Below are 25,766 nucleotides of genomic sequence, written 5' to 3' on the forward strand. Positions count from 1 at the left end.
ATGAGCTTTAAACATCTTGCTCTCCCCCTGTCCCTCTGACAGGCCTATCAACATGCCACTTTGCATGGGCCTTCCACTCGGAGGCGGAAGAAGAGCTGCTGAACATGATCCCGGCCATGCAGAGAGGAGATCCACAATGGTCTGAGCTCAGAGCTGTTGGAGTGGGCTGGTGGATACGCAACATCAACACTCTGCGGAAAATGGTGGAGAAGGTACCAGGACAAATTCAGACTAATAGATACATTATTCACAGGATTTTTTTAAAAGCTCTTATTTCTTTATTTAAAAATAATGATGACTGTATGATTTAGTTTCCTGTATTTTGCTAATTGATTGACAGTGTCTAACACAGGACAGTAAATGGAAACATAACTAAAAAGGGAAATATCGACTCCTCCACTGGACAATTTGATTAAATAATAAAAGCTTTATGAAGCTTAGAGCACTCCCTGATACGATGTAAGAGAGGTTCCAGTTATGTTGCATTAGCTGCTTTCTAGAAATGCCACAGCTGAAGCTGTTCAACATTTAAAAACAGAGCATTCAGGTCCGTTGTGCACCCGTGGTTCAGCCATCAAACTTCACTTTTCTGACTGCAAAATTCGAAGGCATTCTGACTTTTATTGTTTCCGGAAACATGCATTCTCCTTTGTGCTAACCAGCTGAAATGTATTTCCTGCAGGACGTCTACAGTTATAATGATAAGAAGCCAGGATTATCTTAAAGAGCAATGCAGATCAAGGCAAATAGTTTTTAGAACATTTGTACTGGCCTGTGTGACGATGTGCAGTATTTTGATCTTTGATTTTGATGTAGTTAAGTAAGTAACTGTAACACTTGTGTATAATCAGTTAGGTAAAGCTGCGTTCCAGAGACACAACGACCCTTTAGATGCTGCTCTGTTCTACTTGGCGATGAAAAAGAAAGCTGTCCTGTGGGGACTCTTCAGGTAGGACGTTGTCTCTGGACACATTGTTTTGAATTGAGTTACTATTTAATTTCATCAAAGTTTCTCACATAACCTTTGTGGGACACTGAGCTGTGTGGTTTCCTTCTCTCAGGTCTCAGCATGACGAGAAGATGACTCAGTTCTTCAAGAACAACTTCAGTGAAGACCGCTGGCGGAAGGCGGCTCTGAAAAATGCATTCTCCCTGCTGGGAAAGCAGCGCTTTGAACAGTCCGCTGCCTTCTTCCTCCTGGCTGGATCACTCAAAGACGCCATAGAGGTGTGAACGACACACACACTTTTACACTGAGCAGCACACAAGATACACAGCCAATGCTTGCAAGTATTGAGTCTGCTTTTCCATTTCCCTCACAGTGGAAACTTGGCATAGCCTTGTTTTGTGGATACAATAGAGTGCGAAGGTGTGTCTGAGACTTAAATCAATACATCACTAATGTGCAGATATCTGTTGCTGAGAAAGCTGGGATTTCTGCAGCCTTTAAAACACGTAAGAGGAGTCTAAATTACACTGATAAGATGCATAAAAAGCCTGCATAGTTTTCCTTGGCCTGGGCTTTTATATCACACAGTCAAAATATACAGATAGCCGAAAAAGAAAATGGAAACATGAGCTTTATGTGCTTCAGCTGCATTTATTGCATGCAGTGGAAATTACTAACTCAAAATTCTTTATAATTTTGCACTTCAACATTAACTTACTTACATTTCTTACTTAAGCTGCAGTTTTAACCCAGTCTGCTGTTCTGTGTTGTGTAGGTATTGATGGAGAAGATGGAGGATCTCCAGTTAGCCATGATAGTAGCAAGGCTGTATGAGGCTGACTTTGAGAACTCATCCACCTGCCAAGGCCTCCTTCATGAAAAGGTCCTGGGCTGTAACAGGGATGGAAGTGGCTACCACTGTTCCAGGCTGCATCCTGACCCTTTCCTCCGCAGCATAGCCTACTGGATCATGAAGGATTACACCCGGGCCCTGGACACACTGTTGGAGCGAATCCCCAAAGAGGATGACGAGAACCCTGGTCAGTTGGTTGCAGACATTTCAGTCAGTGTTGCACAGCAAGATCCACTAAATCCTGTTTGCTCTGCTCATTATGTGCATTGTGTGCTATACGTAAAGGCCCTTTTCTTCCTGCCATCCCTCTGTGTTAGATGTGATGGTGAAATCTTGCAACCCGGTGGTGTTTAGTTTCTACAACTACCTGAGGACACACCCTTTGATCATCCGTCGCCACTTTGCAAATCCAGAGGGCACCGCAGCGACTGTGGGCCTCACTGCTGAGAAGAGCAGCGCAGACGAGATCAACCTCATAGAGCGCAAACTCTTCTTCACCACAGCCAATGCACACTTCAAGGTGAGCTCTTCCATGATATAGTCACTCACTCCAATCAGATCCTTCTGATGCAGGTGGGGCCGTTTATCTACCTCTCTCCCGTTACAGTTATTTATACAGTGTGATAAAATGTTAGTGTTAAGACATAGATTTAATTGTATAAACATCTTCCTTAGGTGGGCTGCCCAGTTCTGGCTCTGGAAGTGCTCTCCAAGATTCCTAAAGTTACCAAGAAATCTGGCTCCTCACCCCTCAGCAAAGCTTCATCCAAGGCTAACTTAAACTCGAGTCAGCCCCTGGAGAACGGCACCCAGGGAGGTGTGGACTGGGCCGCCCCAGCAGCCCCTGCCTATGCCTGGGGAGGAAATGACAGTGTGGGTGCGTTGGATTGGAGCCAGCCCTTGGTGAAGGTGGAGGACGACGGGCTGAAGCTGGACTGGGGAGATGATAAGGATGATGACGAAGATGAGGATGATGATGACGGCCTGACCATGAAGAAAACAGAGGCTGAGAAAGCAGACGGAGGCTCAGAGAGCGGCGGCACCAAACTGCAGAGGGAGAACTCACAGGTAGGAATGATATGAATTATAATCCATGAGAACAATTACAAATACAGGAATGCTTGAGACCCCTGGTAGAATTGAATTCTCCCACAAGGTCAGCGATTCTGCAAAGTGCAGGGCCTTTCCTTTAGCTCAATCTCATATATTTCAGGGTGAGTCAGAGGTGGACGTGATAGCAGAGCAGCTGAAGTTCCGTGCCTGTCTGAAGATCCTGATGACGGAGCTGCGTACGCTGGCCACAGGCTTTGAGGTGGATGGAGGGAAGCTCCGCTTTCAGCTCTACAGTTGGCTGGAGAAAGAGATCGCAGCCATGCATACAATCTGTAACTACAAGGTACACTTTGATGATGTTTGGTGTAGATGTTGCTTTATATTCTTTCTTCCTGGTTGACTGTGGTTATGCACCGTGAATTCAATTTAAAGGTGGAGGGGAAGGAGGAGGATTCGGAGGTGGAGCGTTGGGGAGAGCGCACAGCATCGGTGGACATATCAGACGAGGCCCTGGAGAACACAGAGGCCGGAGCCTACGAGCGCCACCAGATGGAGCGACGCCGTCTTCAGGCCAAGCAGCAGCACTCCGAGAGGCGCAAGGCGTGGCTGAGGAAGAACCAGGCCCTGCTGAGGGTGTTCCTGTCCTACTGTAGCCTTCACGGAGCCAAGGGCGGAGGAGTTACCTCTGTTCGCATGGAGCTTCTGTTCCTTCTGCAGGAGAGCCAGCAGGTACACACTCACGCTCCCATGCACACATTTATGTTATGCACTTCCGCTGCAAAAAGCAAAATCTACATCTTCTTGTCTCACTCTGTAGGAACTCACAGTTAAGCAGCTGCAGTCTCCTCTGCCTCTGCCCACTACACTGCCTCTGCTGTCTGCTTGCATTGCCCCCACCAAGACGGTCATAGCTAATCCAGTTCTCCACCTCAGCAACCACATTCACGACATCCTCCACACCATCACCCTCATGGAGACCTCGCCGCATCCTGACTTCATGGATGATCGGGTCAGAGCTCAAATAAGAATCCAACCTCTTGCAGACTTCGTCGCAGTCATCTGCAGTTGTTCACTTTGATGCTGAATAAGTGAAACATGTCTGTCTTTCACTCTCAGGTGAATACTCTGCACACGCTAGCAGCCTCTCTGTCTGCTTGCATCTATCAAGCGCTGTGTGACAGCCACAGCTACAGGTAAAGTTGCCACAGGTCTGACAGCCTCTGCTTGTTTGCCATCCTGTAAACAAAAATGGCTTGTACAGCATCATAAATGCTTTTTTTTTTTGGTGTCTCTTCTTGTTTCTTTCCTGCAAGACAACATCATTGTAATTTAAAGGATAACTTTCGTTTTTTACAACCTGGACCTTATTTCTAGCATTAAATACGACCATTTACTCACCCAGACAACTTTGGTGGCATTTGGCGTCGTTTTGAAGAAATTAGCTCCAGAGGAGCGGCGCGTATATCCGTATAATGCGAGTACTCGGGGCATCCATGCACAGCCTCTATATAACGCATATTATCAACATCCGGCATCTCTAGGCAACTACCTCTGACGTGGATGATGTCATTTCCGAATGCCGCGCGCTGCGAGCAGCCAGCCACAACGCGGCTGACTCTGTTGGCTAGTTTAGCTGTAGTTTGGCACAGCTATGGTTCGTTATTGTGTATTCGTAGACGGATGTTGATAACATGCCACCAAGGGCTCAGAGGGGAATAGCGCCAGCATATCATAACAAAATATTGGAATATGAACGAGTTTCGCCGCAGATTATGCGTTATATAGAGGCTGCGCATGGATGCCCCGATTACTCGCATTATACGGATATACGCGCCGCTCCTCTGGAGCTAATTTCTTCAAAACGACTCCAAATGACCTCAAAGTTGTCTGGGTGAGTAAATGGTCATATGTAATGCTACAAATAAGGTCCAGGTTGTAAAAAACAAAAGTCATCCTTTAAAGTAGTTGTCACTCAGGAAAGAAAGCCAATGAGCATACATTTATTTGTTTTGTGTGGTTGTGACTATCAGGTTACCTTTCTGCTTTTGACTTTCAGCAGCCAGACGGAGGCCAACCAGTTTACAGGGATGGTGTACCAGGGCCTGTTGCTCAGTGAGAGGAAACGTCTCCGCACAGAAAGCATTGAAGAACATATAACTCCCAACTCTGCTCCTGCGCAGTGGCCAGGTAACAAAGCCCCTGCTTTTCCAACCACGGGCATTTGTGGGGTTAGATTGAGTTAGACTCTGTACTCTTTTTTTTATCAGGGGGCTGGCTCTTCATTAACAGTTTTGTCATAGTACTCTCAAAGATAGTTTTAATGAGACTGAAGCTAAGTTATGATGATCTTCCAGAATCCTCGCAGAATGCATAGAAAGGGAAAATGGCATATGTGTGAGCATCAGAGACATGATTGAGAGCGAATATGAAAAGCAGAGGGAGAGGAAGAGCAGAGCAAAGCGGGCCGTCTGTGTTTATGCAGAGAGGCAGATGGTGTTCTATAATCGGAGCTTCATGGCCTCTGGGAAGGAAACGGAAAGACAGAGACTGATCACGCCATCATGCGAATGTTTCATGAATGTGTTCTGCCTTGTGCAGAGATAATGTTTTGTTCTGCTGTGGAAGCTTTTTTTTTTTTTTTCGGAAATCGCAAGTTAATATCTTACACAAATGCCACGTGTGTCCTCTCTCTGCAGGTGTGTCGTCCCTGATTTCTCTGTTGACGTCTGCCAGGGAGGAGGACCAGCCGAGGCTCAACGTGCTGCTGTGTGAAGCGGTCGTGGCTGTTTATCTCGCGCTGCTCATACACGGCCTGGGCACACACAGCAGCAATGAACTCTTCCGTCTGGCAGCGCATCCCCTCAACAACCGCGTGTGGGCCGCCGTCTTCGGAGGAGGGGCCAAAGTCATTATTAAGCCAAAGAGGCCCGAGGCCCCACCAGGTAGACTTAGTATTTTGTAGTAAATTGCTAATACCTTTTTTCCCATCATCATTGTTGTCGTTGTTGTCCTTCGTCTTCGTCTTTTCTCGCCATTGTCCTCTTCTGCTCCATCTGTTGACTCTTTGACATCCTGACTTATCTCTGATCTGAGGCAGCGCTTCCATCCCTCAGGCCTGTCCCCATAGTTACGTAAACACGCACCTCGCCCTGTCCTGATGATGCTCCTGAGATGCTGCTGCCGCCGCTGTGTCCTGTCTTGTGTGAGTGAGTGTGCCCTCTGCCCTGTGTCTCAGTGCCAGCTGATTTTGAGGCAGCCAGGCCAGAGGAGTCTCAGGAGGCGGGAAGACCTGAGCAGAGCAGCCTCACCCCAAACCCCACTCCCACCCCCGCTGAAACCCAGCGCCCCAAACGACCCCCTCCTCCCGTTTCAAGGGGAGAGGGGTTGGGCACTGTGGCACCAGCAACTCAGGCCAGCTGTGAGTAACTGGGCTGGTGGATTGCAGTGCTGGTTTGCAGGATTGCAGTGCATGGGAACTGTACAGGTTTGCATTGTCGCAGATGCTTGACTTATCCCTCTCTCCCCCGCGCAGCTACGACTGAATGCCCATTAAAAACAACAAAGCTCACTAGTGCTGCGAAGGCTTAGTCTGTGTCCAGTGTTATGATAAGCCAACGGCTGTGTGTGCCGTGTGAGTGTGTGTGTGCGCTCGTACTGCATTGCATGTACATGTTGTAACGTCCTCTGTACTCATCTCATTGTGTCATTCCTGTTGTGCCACTGAAGCAACAGCTGGGCCTAGCAAGGAGTGTTCAGAGGCCAAGGCTGAGCAGCCCTCTCAGACTAAATCTGAATCCGAGACTAAACCAGGTACACCTCGAGAGGCTATTACGCAAGTGAAATGCTAATGTAGAGCTGGAACTGCATGACTGGTTCTATTATGTCCTGTTTGTAGCATTAAATATTGAAAAAGAATGTGAATGGACCAGATTTTGCTTGTGTGTAGCAGAGGTAATACTTACATCATAGACTGATTGTAGCTCCTGTGTGACTTGATTCAGCTGTTTGTCAGATTTTTAGATTTGTAGAAGTTAAGCCATTTCCTGAGTAGCTGTGCTGTACAAGTCTGATTGTGTTGACTGAACCTGACACCGTTCATTCGTTTTCATTAGGCCAAAGTAATCTGTGCTCACTTTGTGTTTGTGGGGGAGGAAGATACGGGCTGGCATTTAGACTCTTTATCGCTGTAGAGTCTGAGATAGCTCTCAGCGAAGCCGAGAGCCTTTTGAAGAGCTGCTTAAGGGGGATCCTAAATGCCAGATGTTGATAATAATCACTTTGCCAAATGCTAAAACCCTTTTTCGAGCACCGCTGCAAACTCAACACGCATGTCACAAACACACGACCGTATTCAAACGTTACACATTGATGCCTCCCCCTCATCTTCTAATTAACACTCATTTTTAAACAAAATAAACACGTTACAGTCGGCGATCTCATCGTGTCTGCCTCACTCAAGCGCTGTGGCTAACAACAAGTTCACCATTGTTGTTTGATGTGTTTTTTTTGTGTGTATTTCGTTCGCACTACGTCAGGTCTTTACTGAGCCAGTTATTTAATGATCTGTGTGGTGTCTGTGTGTCTAACTGAACTGTCTGCTCTGGTCTTGTTTCGTCTGGTGCAATGCCAGAGATAGTCACCCAGGATAATGGTGCAGGTTTGTGCACAGCCTAGTGTGTCTTGCCCTGTGCCCCCACCCTAAACGTTTGTATTTGTGCATTTGTTTCTCTCTTTCCCAAGTGTGTCTTTCGTGTGCTATGACTCATCAAAGCCATAGGACTGAAAGTTATGCTGTAGGAAATATATATGTGGAGACTGCTCTGTGTAGAGTGTGGGTGCAGTTCACTCCCCCCTGGTGTATTTCTTGACCTTCTTTTGGCTTTAAAAGGGTGTTGCGTCTCAGCTCATCCTTATCATTTGTTCAAAACTGCAGCATACTGCAGTCTGCTGCGAGCTGACCTTATCAGAGTTCATTGTGTTTGTAAGATACCATCTCTTCGTTCTTCTCCTCCCCCCCAGTGGCTCCCCCTCAGCCCCCAGCGGAGGATGTGGATCGATACAGACGTCGGTTCAACATGAGAATGCTCGTTCCTGGACGCCCTGTAAAGGAGACGCCAGCCACCCCGCCTCCTGTGCCTACAGAGAGACCCGCATACAGGGAGAAGTTCATCCCCCCAGAGCTGAGCATGTGGGACTACTTTGTGGCCAAAGTAAGGCGTCAAATTCTACATATGTGGAATCGGCTAATGAGATCGATGATTCATAGTCGCCATAATCTGTCTGTTTCATCTGCTCTTTCTCTTCCATCATTACTCCCTCCCTCTCAGCCCTTCCTGCCGCTATCAGACAGCAATGCCCTGTGTGACTCAGACGAAAGCGGTGCAGAGGATGACGAAGATGATGACGACGCCTTCCTCTCTGATACGCAGATAACTGAGCACTCTGACCCCAACTCCTACAGGTAGGGCTCGCCCTCTTTTGCTTTTCTCCAACGTAATTTGGAGTCGATGCTTCAGATTTTAAGATCTCCGCATGTCTGCCTGTGCGATGTGTAGCTGGGCTCTGATCCGCCTGGTCATGGTGAAACTGGCTCATCACAACGTCAAGAACTTCCTCCCTCTCACCGGCCTGGACTTCACAGGTACACACCCTATCATCAATCCTGAGCAGCTCCTCAAATCTCTGTACAGTAAGATTTATTCTCTATGAAGATACACTGAAATATTATACGGTAATTTGAAAATTTACATAAATATACATAAGCTACTCATCAGTGTTGCTGCTGCCTGTGTACAGTGTACGTATACTCTACACCTACATGTTAATGTGTTTGTGTCACAGATCTACCAGTTACCTCCCCTCTCAGCAACGCTGTGTTAAAGACTTTAGAGAACTGGGAGCAGCTTCTGCTGGAGCGAATGAACAAGTTTGACGGCCCGCCTCCCAACTACATCAACACTTACCCCACTGACCTCAGCGCGGGAGGGGGCCCCGCCATCCTCCGACACAAGGCCATGCTGGAGCCAGACAACACACCCTTCAAGTGAGTATTAAATCATAGAAAAAGGGATCCATGCTCTCACACTAAGGCTGGATATTTCAAAGCGTTCATACAACATCTGCAATTTAGTTTACTTTCTAAATTTGTAATAGAGTAATACTTAATGACTGCAGTTTCAGCAAGGAGTGAATTTTGTTTCTGGATGGATAAAAAGTGCAACTAGCTCATCTTCCAAAAGGACATTGCTGTTGCTCAGGAGCCGCCTAGATGCAGTTGACAACTTTTAAAAAGATCAATCATAAATGATGCACCCAAGAGCAAGACCAATAAAATACACTACATATGAAATAATACCTCAAAAATGATGTTGGATACGTCCACAGATCACAGAAAACATGCAGGCATCAACTCATAAAGAGCACTCCCCTTAAGATATGTCACCCGTCACGTCAGTGGCAAATGAATTGCATATATAAGCTCTGCCATAAAGTAAAATTAGTTGAGTTAATTTAATAACAAATTTTATAAATACTCAATACTCAATACACCAGTCAGAACAAAAAATAAACAGCCAGCAGACACTGGTCAGGTGTAATTGTACTGACACTTTATTTACATCCTGTATATTAGACTGCAAGCTCTGCTCACTCCAGCACAAGTGGTTTCACTCCCCACGTTTGCTGACATGTTATCACGAGTTATTTAAGGACACTAAGTGGTTTAAGTAGTTGGGATAACACGGAAGAATGAAAACTACACTATTGATATCATTCTATATTAATGATGCTCATATACTTTACAAACAACACAGAACAAATGTGTTGCAAATTTCAGTCGTGCGTGCAGCATCCGATCATATCGAATTCCATTATTCTGAAAACAATCCATGACAGAAGACCCCTTTAGTGGTTGCACCCACTTATTTGTCTCCATGTTTGTCCTTTCAGGACAAAGAACCACCAGTCCTTTCCAGCCCGACGCCTTTGGCATTTCCTGGTCAAACAGGAAGTTCTTCAGGAGACTTTGATCCGTTACATCTTTACTAAGAAAAGGAAGCAGAGTGAGGTCAGTGGTCCACATTAAAAAAAAAAAAATCTGCTTGTTTTCTCTTCAGTGTTCATTAGCTTTGATGATTAAACCCATCATTGTTTAATTTAAGTCGTGTTAATTCCTTTACATTTTATTGTTTGTTCACTTCCCCTCACTCATTTACTGCATTGGCCCAAATATAAGAGTGTATTCTCTTGGAAATTACATTTTCAAAATTGTGTTTGTCACAGCTAGAGGTTTAAAAGTCACGTATAAAACAAAAGCTTCTGTCATGAAACTTTGTAAGGATCAGCAGGTGAAGAGAGGATTTGACTCTGTTGTAAAAAGGGGCTCAAAGTTTGTCATAATAGCTACTTTACATGACGGCCATAATGACGGCGATTGATGAGATACGCAGTACTCGTGAAACAATGTCATGCAGTCAGAGAAAATCTTTTGTGTTATTCTTATTTTTGTCAATTATGTTTGTATATGGGCCAGTTCAGTACTTCATTCAAGTTAACTTCAGTTCTTTTTGTACAGCATGTCTGCATTAGGTTACCCCTAAAAATGTAAAATAGAATCTCCACGTTATCCATGCAGTCGTTGCCGAAGCTCGGATGATTTATTGAGGTTTTTATCGGAGGTCGTTAAACTTTGATCACTTGCCCTGAATGAATGACTGTTTTCATCTAAATTTACAAGCCTGTTGGGGGTCACTTCCTTCTAATACACACAGAAGTGCTCATTAAGCATTTATCTCTTTTGTTCATACTTATTTGTTATTGTCATTATCATTGCTTTGACTCCTTAGTCTTTAATCAAAGTACAGGACAGTTCACTGCCTTCTGTGATTTCTAGAACTCATCGTTATCACGTTCATGACAGGCTGCTTCTGTAGCTGCCAGTGCAAAATTAGACTAAAGTCCCTGAGTCCATAGTTCTGCCTCCATTCATTCTGCTACATGACTGCAGCTCTGTGCCAATGAGGTGAACTGCGGAGTCATTTGCATTTTATCACCAAGTGTACATCGAAGTTCCTGTCAACCTTTTACATTTTCTTTTCATTCCATAATTTATTTTTCTGTGTTTGTGCATGTGTTTTGTGTTGTGCCGTGTTGGTGTGTTCTGTGTCTATATTGCCTCTGTGTGTGTTGTGTAGTCTGTAGAGAACCATATGGACCGTATAAGCCCAAACTGCATAGCAGGAGCTAGCAGTCCCTATAAGGTAGTATCATTTACTGTACCAGCCCAGGCCGTGGCTCTGTCTGTCCGTCTGTCTGTCTGCCTGCGAGAGTCCCTGCAAAGCCAAGCTTGAAGGAGCAAGTGCGTCAAACTTTTAAGATAATTATCGTGCGCCGGTTGCACATGGTTTAGGTTTGCATGTTATGTTTAACAGTTGCACCGAACTGGGTGAAGCTCCTGATGTCTCCGCACCAGCTTGGCCTCACAGTGACTGCTCTGGCAGTTTTTCTGTCACAAAATTTACTCAAGGCTCTAAGGCTTAGATCTAACGTCTAATCTTTCCCTCTCACCGGGACACCTGTGACATCCACTCACATAACCTCACATCCGAACCCTTCCAGTAACACGTCTCCCTGTGTTTCTCACTCCTCTCTCCTCTCTAGCTGGACTGATTTTGCTGGACCCAAAAGCAAAAAGAAAAAGCTCCCCTTAAGAGAGTTGGCACATACAGTAGACCTACTAACTTGCATGCTCACTGTCAGGGCTGTGTGAAGCTTGCTAATCGTGCAGGGTGTGGTCACCGGGGAATCCCAAATCAACCGTCCAGTATTTAGTTGTGTCCTTCTTCATGTGACATTCTGCTACGATTACTCCTCTCCCTCTTTGAATGTGGCCTACTTCGTGCTACATTCACGTGCAGTGGGAGTATTTTTTGGAGCCACTTCATGGCTCAAAGCAAGTGTTTCGGAAGTGTATATTTTTCCGTCCTACTCGTCATAGCAGGAAATTAACTTAACATAAACAGAATCTATGAAAAATAGGCTTCTAAACATACATTTTTCAAATTTTCAGTCAGTGGCCCCGGAGCCCCCCTACTTTAGCTGTAATGTTATTACAATATTGAGCCTTGATGTATCGTGTTTTCTTTGCTTTTCCAGGTGGAGGCAGATCTTGGCTACCCAGGAGGAAAAGCTAAAATCATTCATAAGGAGTCTGATATAATCATGGCGTTTGCCATCAATAAGGTAAGCTACGCACGTGTGTGCCTGAGTCCATCATTCATAATCATTTCAAGGACGTTTCTTGGAAAGAGCTTGGTTCAAAGTAAAGTGTAATTACATAATCCTTTCCAAGAATCCTCCTCTGAATTTACAAATACGTATCAGTTCCTCTCCAGGAAATTAGCGCAAACTGTTGCCAAGTCCTCCTTTAATGTTGTCTTTTCTTCCCTCTTCGTCCCACTCCCCCGCGCTCCCCTCCATGTCCAGGCTAACTCCAATGAGATAGTGTTGGCCTCCACTCATGACGTCCAGGAGGTGGACGTGTCGAGCCTGGTGGCTGTCCAGCCCTACACCTGGATAGGGGACGACTTTGATAAGGAGTCCCGCAGGTGAGCTTCAGGGCAGATCGTACGCTTCTCACATCCTCTCTGCTGCTGCACACACACCATCATCAAGAATATACCGTGTTCCTGTTTCACACAGACAAAACCAAAAGGAAAACACCAGTCATAACTGGGGATGTCTTGGGCCAATCAAGGCATATTTGAATGGATCAGTATCTACAACAGTGAAGCCAATCAGGATCTGATACTGTCTTCACTGCACTACACCGCAGCCTGCTAGTGTCGCAGGATTGCTCTGCTTCATGACAGCTGGGCTGTACAGTGTGAGCATTGTGCTCTTTTTGAGAGTAAAAATGTGTGTGTGAGGGTGTGAAATTATTTGGTCGCACTGGTGATTCACTCTGTTCTGACACCTGATGAAATACATGCATTTGCTGAACTCCGATGGTAACAGAGCTGTTAGTGGACAAAACATTTGGCCAGCTGCTTTTTGTTTTTAGCCAGCACTGACCTTCATATGTTATTTCAGTGTGTCAGATACACATTTGATCAACCTTTAGGTAAATATTACTGTCGGGTCAGAATCAGTATCGGCAGATAACCAATATTAAAAGACTCTGATTGGGTTTGGGGCCATAAAACTTAAACAGGACATCCATGCTCATCATATAGGTATATCCCAAACATATACACCTCTTTATAATTTCATGTAATATGTTTATGCAAGAAAAATCAAATGAATTGTGCACTGAAGAAATGGTGCCAATGCTTTATCCTGATAAAGGGCTTGTTTTCCTCATCTTCCAGGCTTCTCTCAGTACAGGGCTCGCTGCAGGCCTGCCAGAGGCACCAGTGTTAGTTATAAAAGGTTTTTATATCCATTTGCGGGCTGTCAAGAGACATTACGCACCTATAAAAGTGAGATTGTTGCAGCAGTGGGTTGTGCGTGCAGGAGGCTGTTCAGTCTTTCTGTGGAGTTTCAGTCTGCACCGTCAGACTTAGTTAGCACTCTCACAACTGTGCTGTAGCTCGGGAGCTCATCGTGTCATTTAGCAGAAACGTGAATGGATTTATTGTTAATTGGTTAATCCATCTGTGCATTTTCTGTTGCTTTTCTGCATCCAGGTCGCATTATTTTAAATAATTATATCAATTATTATTATATACTGCTGGGAAGTAATGAAAGATGTGATATGATAATAATTAATTCTAGGCCATATCGGCCCTACTGGTCTTCCATCATACTTTGGCAGATACGATGGTATTAAGCTGCATTCTATGTGGTGTTATCTGTAAAGCTCTTAAATTGAACTTTGTGAACCCTGCAGAAACCCTGTAAGAAACCAGCTGACTTAAACATTTTGTATGTGAATATTCGACTGAGTCTTTCTTCATCATCCGTGTTTTAAACATCTCACTGACGGGTTAATGGTTGTGTTCTGTTTCACAGCTCTGATGACATAGACCATCGTTCTTCTCATACCAACATTGCCCAGGCTAGCTCCGTCCCCTTTGCGCCACCACAGATGCCGGTCTCCGCATCCATGCCCTGGCTCGGCAGCGGGCAAACCAGCATGGGGGCCAGTGTGGTACGAGGCTACACATTACAAACACAGCTGAGCACACGTGCAGTCAAACCAGGCAGTGATGGGTGTGCACTTCTCAGTTATAGTCAGTAGGGGGAAACTAAGCTCTGTTTTGGAGCCTATAGACAAAGAATATGTGATATCTCTCTGCAGTCTTATTTCATAACAGTCTGTGCTCCACAATAGATGCTGCAGTAATCTTTAGTGAAGTTAGTGAAGGCGAATGACTACCTGGATTTAACTCTGCAGTCTGTGGCCCCTGCACACTTTCAGGAGAAGTTTGTATTTTTATTCTTATCAGCGTCGAGCCAAACTGAGCCGCGCCGACTAAACAGTTGAGTCTATGGAGGCTGATACAAAGAGGGGGTGTGTTCGCGACGCAGAGATGGACGCATATAAACACAGATAGCAGCAGCTCTCACAGCCGGCGACTCCAGATGCAGATTTGCGTCACGCTTAAACACGCAGGCAGGGTTCGACGTGTCCCAGCCGTGTTGATAAAAAGACAGGACAGAGGGAGTCACGCAGGAGGGGCTTTCTCAAGTGTGCACCGGGGTCTGGTTAGTTCACATCCAGCCATTTAATGCCTGGAATGATACTCATCTGCTGACGTGGAGCATAAAACGCCGACAGTATACACAGCAAACAGGACATTTCAGAGGTTTATTACTGGTCTTTGAGGCTATAACATGTATTATTCAGCAGTAAAGAACCACCAGAACGAGACATTGTCCAACACTCCTGAGAAATGAGTGAAAGTGCAACAACAAATTAGAGACTAAGATTGATAAATCATGACAGAAATATTAATGAGATAGAAAAAGCAAAAGAAGAAAATTCAAGTTAGCTTGCTCACACTGAAATATGCTAAAACAAGACAAACTGTTAAATTGACTAATTGCTTGTCAATTTAACAGCGTCATCAGTTTGCATTTATCAGTCATGTGTGGTAAGCCCCATTGTTTCCCACACAAGTTTTTTTTTTAACCTAAAAGCTATAATTAACTTTAGTCTTCTGGACGTCACGCTTTGTATTGATAAATCGATGTTTTTATTGATTTTTTTCAGATCATGAAGAGGAATCTAAATAACGTGAAGAGAATGACGTCACATCCCATCTATCAGTATTGTACGTGAACACACTGAAGCCTGCTCGTAGCATTTTAAATTTAATCGTCTTTTGGTTAATTTCTCCTCATCTCCTTTCCCCTGTTCCTCTGTTCCTGGGTGTGTGTGTGTGCGTGCGTGTGTGTGTACGTGTGTGCGTGCGTCAGACATGACGGGGGCTCAGGACGGTAGTGTGAGAATGTTTGAATGGAACAGACCTCAGCAGCTCATCTGCTTCAGGCAAGCAGGCAACGCTAGAGTCACCCGCCTCTATTTTAACTCCCAGGGCAATAAGGTACACACACACACACACACACACACACACACACACACACACTCTGCAGCGTCTGTGTTTGGTCTCTTTGGTGTGATTGTTCTCATTCGCCTCTACTCTTCCTGTAGTGTGGAGTTGCTGACGGAGAGGGCTTCCTCAGTCTCTGGCAGGTCAACCAGACATCCTCCAACCCCAAACCCTACCTGGTGAGGTCACCACCCACCTGCCTCACCTCTTTAATCGCACACATACACACCTTCAGTCCAAAAAAAAAGAAACAAATCACATGACGTTAAAATGAATGTGTCCTGCTTGTTTTCCGGCTGACAGAGTTGGCAGTGCCACACCAAGACCTGCGGTGATTTTGCCTTCATCACGTCCTCCAGCCTCATCGCCACGGCCGGACAGTCCAACGATAACAGGTCGGCATCTGCACTGAGGAACGCCACCATTAAACCGTAACCAACCCTTCTCTTTCGGTATCGACTAATATTATCCTCGGCCTGTTTTCCCCACAGAAATGTCTGCCTGTGGGATACTCTGATTTCACCTAGCAATACCATGGTCCACGGTAAGAAGCTGCCTCCCAACCAGCCAACTTTAATGTTTTCCCCCGTATATCAAGATGTTTTGTGATCCAATTCCGCATTTCTTCCCGCCCACCCCTTCAGCGTTCCCCTGCCATGAGAACGGGGCCACTGTGCTGCAGTATGCTCCTAAACAGCAGCTGCTGATCACTGGAGGCAGAAAGGGCTTCGTGTGCGTGTTCGACATCCGCCAGAGGCAGCTGCTGCACACTTTCCAGGCTCACGACTCAGCCATCAAGGCTCTCGCGCTGGATGCCTTCGAGGACTTCTTCGTCACTGGCTCCGCAGAGGGCAACATGAAGGTGACGCATGCCCCGTCAGCCGCTCACCGACCTGCCAAAGCACATTCACTCTTACCGTCACACTTGGATTGTGCACAGAGGATTAATGGAGACGTACTTCATAAAATCAAGTCAAATATCCAGTTCTGACATTTATTGCTGATGATGTTTGATGCAGACAAAAACGGTACATGCAAATTGTCTGGATAGAGTTGAACTTTGAAAGGAAAGTTGGAAAGAAGGCCATGATGCACGTTGCATCTCCTGCATAAACAGCAGAATACTATACTGTTACAGCTGACCTGTATGATGTGTGCAGAGGTATATAAGGTTATTTTGCAGCCCGGTGTCGCACGTGATTTAATGAAGGTAAAGCACAGTGGACCGCCATGCCTAAATCAAAGGCCGCAGATTTATCAGCACATCCGTCCCGCTGCCTTCAGATGTCTGCAGAGATTTAACGACCTGCAGGAGGAGGCTTTCATATCCATATAGCTGCATATAGCATATAGCATCCAAAAGCTGCTGCCAACAGATACTGGACGACTTTATAAATCACTGCAGACTGATTAAAAATGTCATTTTTGAATGTTATTTCTGATTCAGATTTCAATGCAGTTATTGGTTGGAGAGTGTTTAATTTAAATGGCTTCTTTACATTTTAAGTTTTATTCCATTGATCTCTGTGCATTCGCTGCAAGTATTTAGTTTGCTCTATAAAATCAGTGAAGTGGCAGCGTTGTGACTCTGCACCAGAAACAAACGTCGTTCTGACATCCGAGACACATTTTCCACTGAAACACCAAGACAGGTTTGTGAGGTTTAGCCTTCCCTGTGGCACCTTAGAGTTCTGCTCATGATTACATGCTGGTTATGGCGATTGATTACCGGTTATTAGAAATGTCATGCTGTTCGATAAAGGACAGAAACAGACTAGTTTTGCACAAAATCATTTTTACACCACTTCGAGGAAGTGTCTGAATTTGGCACTTGACAATGGCAGCAGCAGGCTGTGCGTAATAGATTTAATAAAGAGCAGTGAGTTGGCGTGGAAAAGGAAGAAAAGGAACTGAACTCCTGTCCCGCCCCCTCTCCCTCTGCTCTCTCTGTCTCCAGGTGTGGAAGTTAGCCGGCCACGGGCTCATGCACTCCTTCAGCACCGAGCACGCCAAGCAGTCCATCTTCCGCAACATCGGCGCCGGCGTCATGCAGGTGGAGACGCGGCCCGGCAACCGGATCTTCACCTGCGGAGCAGACGGCACCCTGAAGATGAGGGTCCTCCCTGACCGCTACAACATCCCCAGCAGCTTGGTCGACGTCCTGTAACGCCTACTTCCACTTCCGAGGGTCCAAAGAGGAAAGCGACAGAAAGAAAAAAACGCAAAAGGCTTATGTAACACTCGCTAGGCATTAATAGTGTAATTGATGGGGAAGAGTTCGCCGAAAGACCGCCGTGCTTTTGGCCTCTTTCAGCGTGTGCAGTGTTCATGGGTTTACACTCGGTGTAAGTCGTATCCAGAATGAGAAACGGAGCTGCAAATATTTCCTTTTTGTTTTTTCCCAAAGGCTGAAAGCAAAGTTACAAGAAAAAGGTATCATACTTGATTTTAAAGCTAGATTTATTGTCCTTTTATTGAAGAATCTCTACTCTTAGAGTGTGTCCATAGGGAAGCTATGCATGTCCTGTTCTCGTTACGCGGTGCAATCACAGGTCTATTGATAGTGCTCTGTAAAAGTGCTCAAGCAAAAATTTTAAAAGTGTGTAACTGTCGTCATTTTGTGCCCACAGCTGAAATCTCTTAGCATCTACTGTAACCAGCACTGTGGTTTGTTATTAAGTCAGTGGTTTCCAGTGTGAATCGAGTTGTTGGAATCTGCATTTTGTTTCAATGGTTTTGCCCCCTCTGCCTTTTTGCCCGGCTTTTCTCAGCCCTTACGGAAGAGTTGATGGTGCATTGCTCTTATAGTGACACCCCCCCTCCCACACACCCCCTCCCCCACTCCCCACGTCACTGGCTGCCCGTCACTCACTCCGGCCTCTCCCGGTTTGGGCTCGACCCGGCCCGGTTTGGTCCTGGAGTGGGCGTTTACTCTGCTGTGTCTGCCATCTGTACGCCTGCCCGCCCGCCCGCCTGCCCTCAAATGCCTGTTTGTGCGGCAGAATCACTGCTAGAACATTCCTGTTTGGAAGATGATGTGTTTTATTCCTGTGACTGTGATTTCAATGTTTCCATCTGTCTGGTCCCAACCTGAACGCCCACCCACCCAGAGAAGAAACACAAAGGTCCACTTCTGGTTTTGCACAAAATATTCTTAAATTTGTCTCTATTTTTTAATTTTATTATTTAAATTATTTATATGTTTGTGTTTGTTTGGTTGACCATTCCTTTGTCAAACTATTTAACTTATTGCCTTTTATTTTAGGAATGTAAGGGGTTTTACTGTATCTGACTGGGAGATGTGCAGCACAGTCTACTGTATGTAAGTGTGTGTTTCCTCGCTAGTTGTTTTTACCGTTTCATCCATAAGGAATAGATATTTGCACTCAAATTCTGGAGACACTAAAAGTTTATTTAAAATAAATAGGTTATTGAGGAAGAAACTGTTATATACAAATGAATGTCTGGCTTTATTTGGCCTAGTAGTAAAACGTTTGAAATAGTTTTAATATATAAATGATATAAATATATATATATATATATGAAATACCACTACAGCTTGTACAAACATGAAAACATTTCTTTATTTTTGGTTTGTATCATACCAGCTGGATTAGTTGTAACTTTTGTTAAGTGTATGTATGGTATTTATTAAAGAGATTTGTGTTTCTCTCCCTCTTTCTGCCCACTATGTGTACTGTATGTATCTTAAGTGTTTTACCGATGGTCCTACTGGTGTCTGGTGTGTATGTGCGTGTGCATGTAATAATGCAAAAAGAAGCCAATATCATGGGTAGACGCTTACTAGGGCACTTGAGCCTGGAGGTGTGTGAGAGAACAGGTCATGGTCAGAGTTTTACCTTTGTAAAGTGAATAAATTCTTTTTATTTCATCAGGTGGAATTGGCGCTGTTATTTGTTTTGGTTTGTCTTTCGGTAAAAAGGAATAAGTGAGCTGGGACATTATTATTATTATTCATTGCAAAGGCAGGTGGACTGTCTATATGTACAGAATATCGGGGGGGATAACATGTACATCTATGTCAAAACACATAAAAGATAACTGTCATGCAAATACACTAAATAATGTAACAACTTACAACATGAACAGCCACAAAAGTTGAGTTATAAGTTCAATTTGTATAAATTATCGGATACAAAATGCTAAAAAGTTTTCACACTGTTAGTAAAATCTCACATGTTCTGTATATTGAGAATATGATATGAAAACAGCAGTTTATTCTTGAGAATATCACAATAATTATTGACCAAAACCTGATTTCCTTCAGTGAAACAGTGATTTTCTGACTGATTACACCTTCATCTGACAGGAGCGCTGAAACCGTCCGTACATCTCTCTTAAAAACCTGAATGTGACCAAAGATGGGGTGAATATTTGGTAATCAGCAGGCGTTTTGCTCTCACTGTGGAACAGTCATGTCCGCATGTTGTCTGTCATGATCAGACGGTGTGTTTCTCACTCGTCAGAGATGAAGTGGACCACGTAGAGCCTGACGTAGCCCTGGTCCCACACATACAGGTGTCTGTCCTTCGGGCTGTAGGCGAGCATTGCCAGCACTCCGCCCGGAGACCTCAGGTCAAAGGTCACGTTGACCGGCTTTCCCTTCAGCAGGTCGAAAGCGAAGGTGACTCTGGTGTCCTTGGTGTCGGTGACGTACAGGACGCCGCAGGCGATGAAGGCGTTGCCGGCCTTGGTGCGGGGATAGGTGGTGTTTATGTAGGACGTGACGGAGAAGGTCTTCTGGTCCAGCTGGGCCACCGTGATGCTCTCATCCACGCTGGAGGCAAAGATCAGCCACAAGCCGTTCTCGTCTGCCGCCAGTTTGAAGTAGGTCTTGGAGTTGTGGAGCAGGTAGGCGAGATTGTGGTGCAGAGCGTTGTCCACGGTGAGAGTGCGAAGCTTCTCGGTTTGAAAGTCGAACCTGCGAACAAACGAGCAGCAAGCTGTTAACCGGCGGAGCAAAGCGTCCGACCCCGCATCTCACTGTCTCGTCTGCTCACCTGGCGATGCTGGAGGTGCCGGCGATGTGGTAATAGAAGGAACCGTTGTGAACAGCGTGGCCGCAGCCTTGGTAGAACTTTCTGACGTCCACAACGTTGCTGCTGCTGTTCTGGAAGGAGGCGATGCTTTTGTACTCCTTCACCACCCGACCTGGAGGAGAAAGAGCAAAACGTTCACCGCCAGCTGCTGGAAAAATATCGCAGAGCTTCTTAGAGATCCTTGTGAGGATCTCTCAGTGCCTGTGCTGAGCGTCCTCTGCAACAACCTACCGGAAAAGTGTTCTGCCACCCATATTCGCTCGTCGTTCAGCCGAGCGGTGTCTTTCATCCACGTGCCAAACGTGGACTCCATCTTTGTCACATTCCTGGGGTTGATCAGAGACTTAATGATGCACTCTGAGGGGAAACAAGACAACAACAAGCTCAGATGCTTCGATCTCACCCACACAGCACATCCTGTGCATGCAGACACTCTGAAAACACACCGTTCTTCTTAGCAGGCTTCTCGTGGAGCTTCGCCGCCTCCTTTGCTGATGAGGTCTCATCGTTTGGAATCGCGTGCAACAGCCCTGTTAAACAGTTTCATCTTAAGTTATTCACTCGACAAAACAGTCTCACCACAAGGTCCACTAAGCAGCTGTTCTGGAGCTTTCGATCACATAACACAACTTCCCTCAGCAGATGTTCAAGTTTCGGTATTTTTATAACGTAGCTTTCTGGACAGGGTCTTGCATGAGAAGTTGTTCATGTGCTCAGAAAAATGAAACTTTGAACATCTACAGTTCGTTAACAATGGGCCAAACTCCACCTGCTGAGGAAGATCATGTCATATTATCAAAAGCTCCAGAACAGCTCCAATATAGATCTTGTAGTTGAGAGCATGAACTTTCAAGATCAAATGCAGAGTTTGATGTAGGGCAAAAAAAAAGGCCTCTTACCCAGGGTCTGTGCAGCCTGAAGGTTGGCTCTGTGGTGCCTTGTTCTGGGAGGCCCCTGAGGCCCAGGAGGCCCAGGAGGTCCTGGAGGACCAGGAGGACCAGGAGGACCTGAACAAAGAAGAGAGGACCACATCTAAAAACTCTGAATTAAAAAAAAAAAACTAACATAAAATATATTTGTTCTAATCAGATATGATGTCCTGTATGTGGGCATTCTTGACGTCATTTTAATGTGAAGAGTGTAAAGCTCTGCTTGCCCTCGATGATGACATCATTGGATGGTTGCCCCTTCTCTCCCGGCGGACCGGGCTCTCCTCGCTCTCCTTTTTCACCCGCGTCTCCTTTGTCACCTGGCGGCCCTGTGGGCGACATCGTGCAAAGTAGCTCCGAGACTTTATTCATGAACTCAACACACTTCGCCCCATTGTTAAAAACCATGAATTATTCCATTGACCGGCTCGGCTGAATCATCCAGCCATCCACTGTGGAGGAGAGCGGAGTGAAGTGGGAGAATATTTCCGGTCAATTTAGCTGAAGCCCAAAACCGCAGCGATGAATAATATTATGTGACAATGTGAGAGAAAGGCCGCTGTTTCAACCTCTTCAGCCATGTATGAATTCCAAGCAGAATCCACTGCGGCCATTATGATACATGGATGGATCAGGACACTGCGCTGGGATGTTTTGACTTTGTGTCTTTGTGTCTTTGTGTGGGTGCATGACTTTAAGTGACTGCGTGTGCTTCGTATTTTGGTATTTTCAACCCCAGGTTACACTTTGACGGTCACACTGTGCCAGTATTCTACAGCGAAATGGCCAGCATTGCCTGAGGTGTTCACAAAGATGGATGGGGAGTAAAAAAAACAGAATAGAGCCTCACTATTTCCTTACCTTTCTTTCCTCTTTTCCCATCAGCCCCGGGCAGTCCATTCAGCCCCGCGGTGCCATCAGTCCCATTGTGGCCGGGCGCACCGTCCGCACCAGGCAAACCTACAGCGACACAAAAAATCTTCACCGCGGGCAGAGTGGAAAACACATTTAGCGAGGATACGGGTCACTAAGCCACAAAGGAGACATACAGTGTGGCTACGTTTTAAAATTTGGATCCAGGATTAAGAGTTCACTTACCAGGCGGTCCCGGGGGTCCTGCAACAGAAGGTTTGAGGATGTTAGAGAACAGAAAGACATGATTTGGACTTGAGCGGCTGGTTCACAGGATATGAGTGAGACATACCGGCGATGCAGACTCCCTTGGTGCTGCTGCAGATGTCGATCAATAATTTGATCTGAAGGGAAAGAGAAAATATCAAAATGTGATTAAAACACTGTGAAGCTTTGCATTTTGGCAACAGGGGCAGATTAAAATGAACACTTAAGAAGCATTTTATTCTTGTAGTCTTGTAGTCAAGCTGATTTGCCCGCTTTAAATGCTACTTTTAAGGCAGTTTAAGCTCTAACGCTGCATCATATTTCACAAACTGATCGAGTTTTGGATGCAGAATTTTGTTCTGCAAAGAAAGAAGCAGGCTCACAGACAAATGTTGTGAAGTAAAATATGAAGAAACAATGTTTTGCTCTGAAATGAAAGTATAAAGTAGCACAGACTGGATATTTAAAGCACAGTGCAGGTTTCTAAAAATGTACTACAGGGCCTCGAGATTAGCTGTTACCCTAAAGCCCCTGTTGTTTCAGTTTGTGTTGTGCTGCTGGTGCATACAGCTTCACCGAACAAATTTGGAACGAGTCAATTCCCCTCACGACCCCCTTATAGTCCGTCAGCAACGGGAAAATAATACAAGATGCTACAGACTGAGTGCAGAATTACTTCTCTGTCATATATAATCCAGCAGCGGGGATCTCATCTCACCGGGACCATGGAGTAGGTCATCATCATCATCATGTCATCCTGCACGTGGGCCTTGTGGTAACTCTGGCTGTGCCGGTGCTTGTGCTTCGGCTCGTGCTGCGTCTTCTTCTCCGCCTCCTCTCCCACCTCCTGGCTCACCTCCTGCTGATGGACCACCTGTCCCTCCTCCTGGTGAAGCTCCCTCTGCAGCTCCTTCTCCAGCTCCTCGCTTCTCTTATTCCTGGAGTACTGGTATTGGTACTGGTACTGAGGAAGTTCCGCCTGCATCCCCGCCGCCCCTCTCGGCACCTCCTGGAGAAACTCCACCACCGAGCTCTGCTCCACCTCCGTCAGCCTTGCCTCTGTCTGCTCCAGCCAGGAACGTTGCTGATTCTGCTGGACCAAGAGCACCAGGAGGCCCACGGAGTTCATCAACGCCACGGCGCACGTCCCATACAGCACCATCCGCTGAGGGAGAGTCATGCTGGGGGTCGGGATCCACATGGTTACCACTTCACCTCCTGTTTTCTGAGGGTCACCCGCCAACCTCAGCATTCACAGTGGAGTACAATTCCAGCACACCAGTGAATATAAAAGGACAAAAGTCAGACAGACGGATCAAAGAGAAGGTTAAAGTTTTACGACCTTGTCGCCCAAGATGCTGCCACCAAAGATCAAATCAAACCAGCTAAAACCGAACTAATCCAACAGGAAGGAAGTCCTCAGCTGAAAGTCAAGGTCCTGTTCAGATTATTTGAAAGCACCAAACAGAGTCCAGTCAACTGCAGCGCCTGTGCTCCACCCGGGTGGTCTATCTGAAGGCAGACTGGTAAATACCAGCGGAGAAGGGGCTGTGTTAATGTATGTGTGTGTGTGTGTGTGTGTGTGTGTGTGTGTGCAAACCAGTAATGTAGGAGTGGGCATTACACAATCTTCTGGGCTTGTCTGGGAAGAAACCCCCTGCCTGTTCAGTCACCTGATTTATATTCAGCACAACCCATTCTACTGCAGCGCCGTGGGCAGACTGACATCACTCACACACACACACACACACGAAAACATGATGCATGAAAGCATTCATAAACACACTAAATGAACGCATGCATTACACCAGACAAACTGACAAACTGACTGACTGGTCGCTGATGTTTACATACGTGTTCACATTATTATTATCGTCACATCAGAGCCGGTCTTGAATTTAAAGAAAATACATGACGTCAGAACGCATTAGCATCACTTCCACTGGTTCGCGGCCTCTCTTACCCAACTCCTGCATCCTCCCTTCGTTTGTCCCCCCCGGGGCGCTGGTCCTCCCTCTCGCCCTCACAGCTTCCACCCACCGACTGCGACGACGACCCATTTCCGTTGCTTTGATTTGGACCAGAAAAGTGACATTTCACCAGAAAAAAGACAGTTCAGCAGCTCCAGGCGCGTGTGGCGCTCACATCTTTCCACTTAGGTGTAGGTGTAGCTGGCCCACTTGGTAGTTTAAAAACAATACAGCATGTTTGTCACTTAATTGGCTTCTCTGGTGATTCATGTAACTGACCTACTGTACCTGCTCTACAGCCATGTCACGCCCCATATAGCTACTGTGTGTGTATATACATATACATACACACACACACACACACACAGGAAGAGGTAGAGAGAGAGGAAGTAAACATGCAACATTACAGTTGGATTCAGGTCCTGAGCTCTGTTGTGTGGACTCCCGCCTGAGGCTGTAGGTCACTGACAGCTGGTCGCTGGACAGCTTGATTTGCAGCAGATGTGCACGTGCGCACGTTCATACAATCCAAAGAGCGCTGAGGTCGTTCCTTTGTTGTCTCTCCGTCCCTCTGCTCTGGCTCCATTAACGTGAGCCATGTGGCGTAAATATGTCCACATGCCCACAAAATCTCCTTCACCCCTGGACTCCCCGGTTCTGTTTCCTCCCTCCTGAGGTGCAGCTGCTGGGAAAGCAGCCTTATCTCTGAGGCTTGTATCTTCTTACCACAGAGCTGCAAGCTCCATGTCCATCACGCCGCTCCAGGCCAAGGACAGCCAGACGACCTGACTCGTCTTCCAAAAAAAACTCTGTCCTCCCAGCGCCTCCTCTCTTCTGCTTCCAAGAGACTTGGAGTCTTCTTCACGCTGTTATCTAAGTTTCACAAGCTTAAAATGTGTGTTATTATCTGAATGGCACAATTCAGCAAAGTCATCAAGAATAACAGAACTGGCTAAAAAAAAACAGCAAAGCAGCACACTAAATGAAATCAAAGGAAGTCAATAGATAATTTGAACAGCCTCAATTTAAATGCAATGAGAAGCATGTTAGTAAAGTCTGATTTTATTATGAATATTAAACAAGAGACATTTATTGCGTAAGCATCTTGTGAGAGCGTTTGTTGGGGACTGAGTTCACGTTCTAGCTGTTATCACATCTCTGCCAACTCTCATCTCTATGATATGTTAACTGTTTTGCTGTCAGAATACATGTGAAACCTCCCCCTTGAAGCATGGTAACGTAAAAAATGAAAAGTTAATGAACTGCGTTCAGACATCAT

The 25,766-nt window shown here is 45.8% G+C and overlaps 2 protein-coding genes across 6 annotated transcripts in view; one reads left to right on the plus strand and one right to left on the minus strand.

The window, feature by feature from the left end:
* dmxl2 (Dmx-like 2) overlaps positions 1-19,301 on the plus strand; it is a 41,192-nt gene extending 21,891 nt beyond the window's left edge. For 2 of the 5 annotated variants that reach the window (XM_041943498.1, XM_041943506.1), the window contains exons 27-55: positions 43-212; positions 852-949; positions 1,062-1,227; positions 1,725-1,989; positions 2,120-2,322; positions 2,478-2,870; positions 3,016-3,198; positions 3,288-3,584; positions 3,673-3,864; positions 3,972-4,048; positions 4,912-5,042; positions 5,552-5,797; positions 6,582-6,665; positions 7,875-8,065; positions 8,183-8,316; positions 8,411-8,496; positions 8,697-8,898; positions 9,804-9,921; positions 11,048-11,113; positions 12,009-12,095; positions 12,339-12,460; positions 13,866-14,004; positions 15,070-15,130; positions 15,276-15,403; positions 15,511-15,588; positions 15,713-15,804; positions 15,901-15,953; positions 16,054-16,271; positions 17,367-19,301. In XM_041943498.1, coding sequence (XP_041799432.1) covers positions 43-212; positions 852-949; positions 1,062-1,227; positions 1,725-1,989; positions 2,120-2,322; positions 2,478-2,870; positions 3,016-3,198; positions 3,288-3,584; positions 3,673-3,864; positions 3,972-4,048; positions 4,912-5,042; positions 5,552-5,797; positions 6,582-6,665; positions 7,875-8,065; positions 8,183-8,316; positions 8,411-8,496; positions 8,697-8,898; positions 9,804-9,921; positions 11,048-11,113; positions 12,009-12,095; positions 12,339-12,460; positions 13,866-14,004; positions 15,070-15,130; positions 15,276-15,403; positions 15,511-15,588; positions 15,713-15,804; positions 15,901-15,953; positions 16,054-16,271; positions 17,367-17,576 — 4,490 coding nt within the window. In that variant the 3' untranslated portion in view covers positions 17,577-19,301. Of the gene's footprint in view, positions 1-42; positions 213-851; positions 950-1,061; positions 1,228-1,724; positions 1,990-2,119; positions 2,323-2,477; positions 2,871-3,015; positions 3,199-3,287; positions 3,585-3,672; positions 3,865-3,971; positions 4,049-4,911; positions 5,043-5,551; positions 5,798-6,090; positions 6,274-6,581; positions 6,666-7,874; positions 8,066-8,182; positions 8,317-8,410; positions 8,497-8,696; positions 8,899-9,803; positions 9,922-11,047; positions 11,114-12,008; positions 12,096-12,338; positions 12,461-13,865; positions 14,005-15,069; positions 15,131-15,275; positions 15,404-15,510; positions 15,589-15,712; positions 15,805-15,900; positions 15,954-16,053; positions 16,272-17,366 lie in introns of all 5 variants that reach the window. The other 3 variants (XM_041943512.1, XM_041943520.1, XM_041943530.1) reach the window with 2 other exon arrangements.
* Positions 19,302-19,885: 584 nt separating this feature from the next.
* gldn (gliomedin) lies at positions 19,886-23,769 on the minus strand. The gene is made up of 10 exons (XM_041943544.1): positions 23,236-23,769; positions 22,603-22,654; positions 22,497-22,514; positions 22,260-22,358; positions 21,620-21,718; positions 21,369-21,479; positions 20,916-20,999; positions 20,701-20,826; positions 20,431-20,581; positions 19,886-20,351 (listed from the first exon to the last, which is right to left on the minus strand). The coding sequence occupies exons 1-10, from the start codon at positions 23,767-23,769 to the stop codon at positions 19,886-19,888; spliced, it is 1,740 nt and encodes a 579-aa protein (XP_041799478.1).
* Positions 23,770-25,766: the final 1,997 nt, after the last annotated feature.

The sequence above is a fragment of the Chelmon rostratus genome, chromosome 1 (genome assembly GCF_017976325.1).
Source record: "Chelmon rostratus isolate fCheRos1 chromosome 1, fCheRos1.pri, whole genome shotgun sequence".
Classification (NCBI taxonomy): Eukaryota; Metazoa; Chordata; class Actinopteri; order Chaetodontiformes; family Chaetodontidae; genus Chelmon; species Chelmon rostratus.

What these genes read in the sequence shown, in the direction of transcription:
- gldn (XM_041943544.1), bottom strand. Translation starts at nt 23,769, where the DNA reads ATGCTGAGGTTGGCGGGTGACCCTCAGAAAACAGGAGGTGAAGTGGTA. An exon ending in TGGGAAAAGAGGAAAGAAAG is followed by an intron (nt 21,719 to 22,259) that starts GTAAGGAAATAG and finishes CAGGGCCGCCAG; the next exon opens with GTGACAAAGGAGACGCGGGT. An exon ending in GGTGGCAGAACACTTTTCCG is followed by an intron (nt 20,582 to 20,700) that starts GTAGGTTGTTGC and finishes TTTCTCCTCCAG; the next exon opens with GTCGGGTGGTGAAGGAGTAC.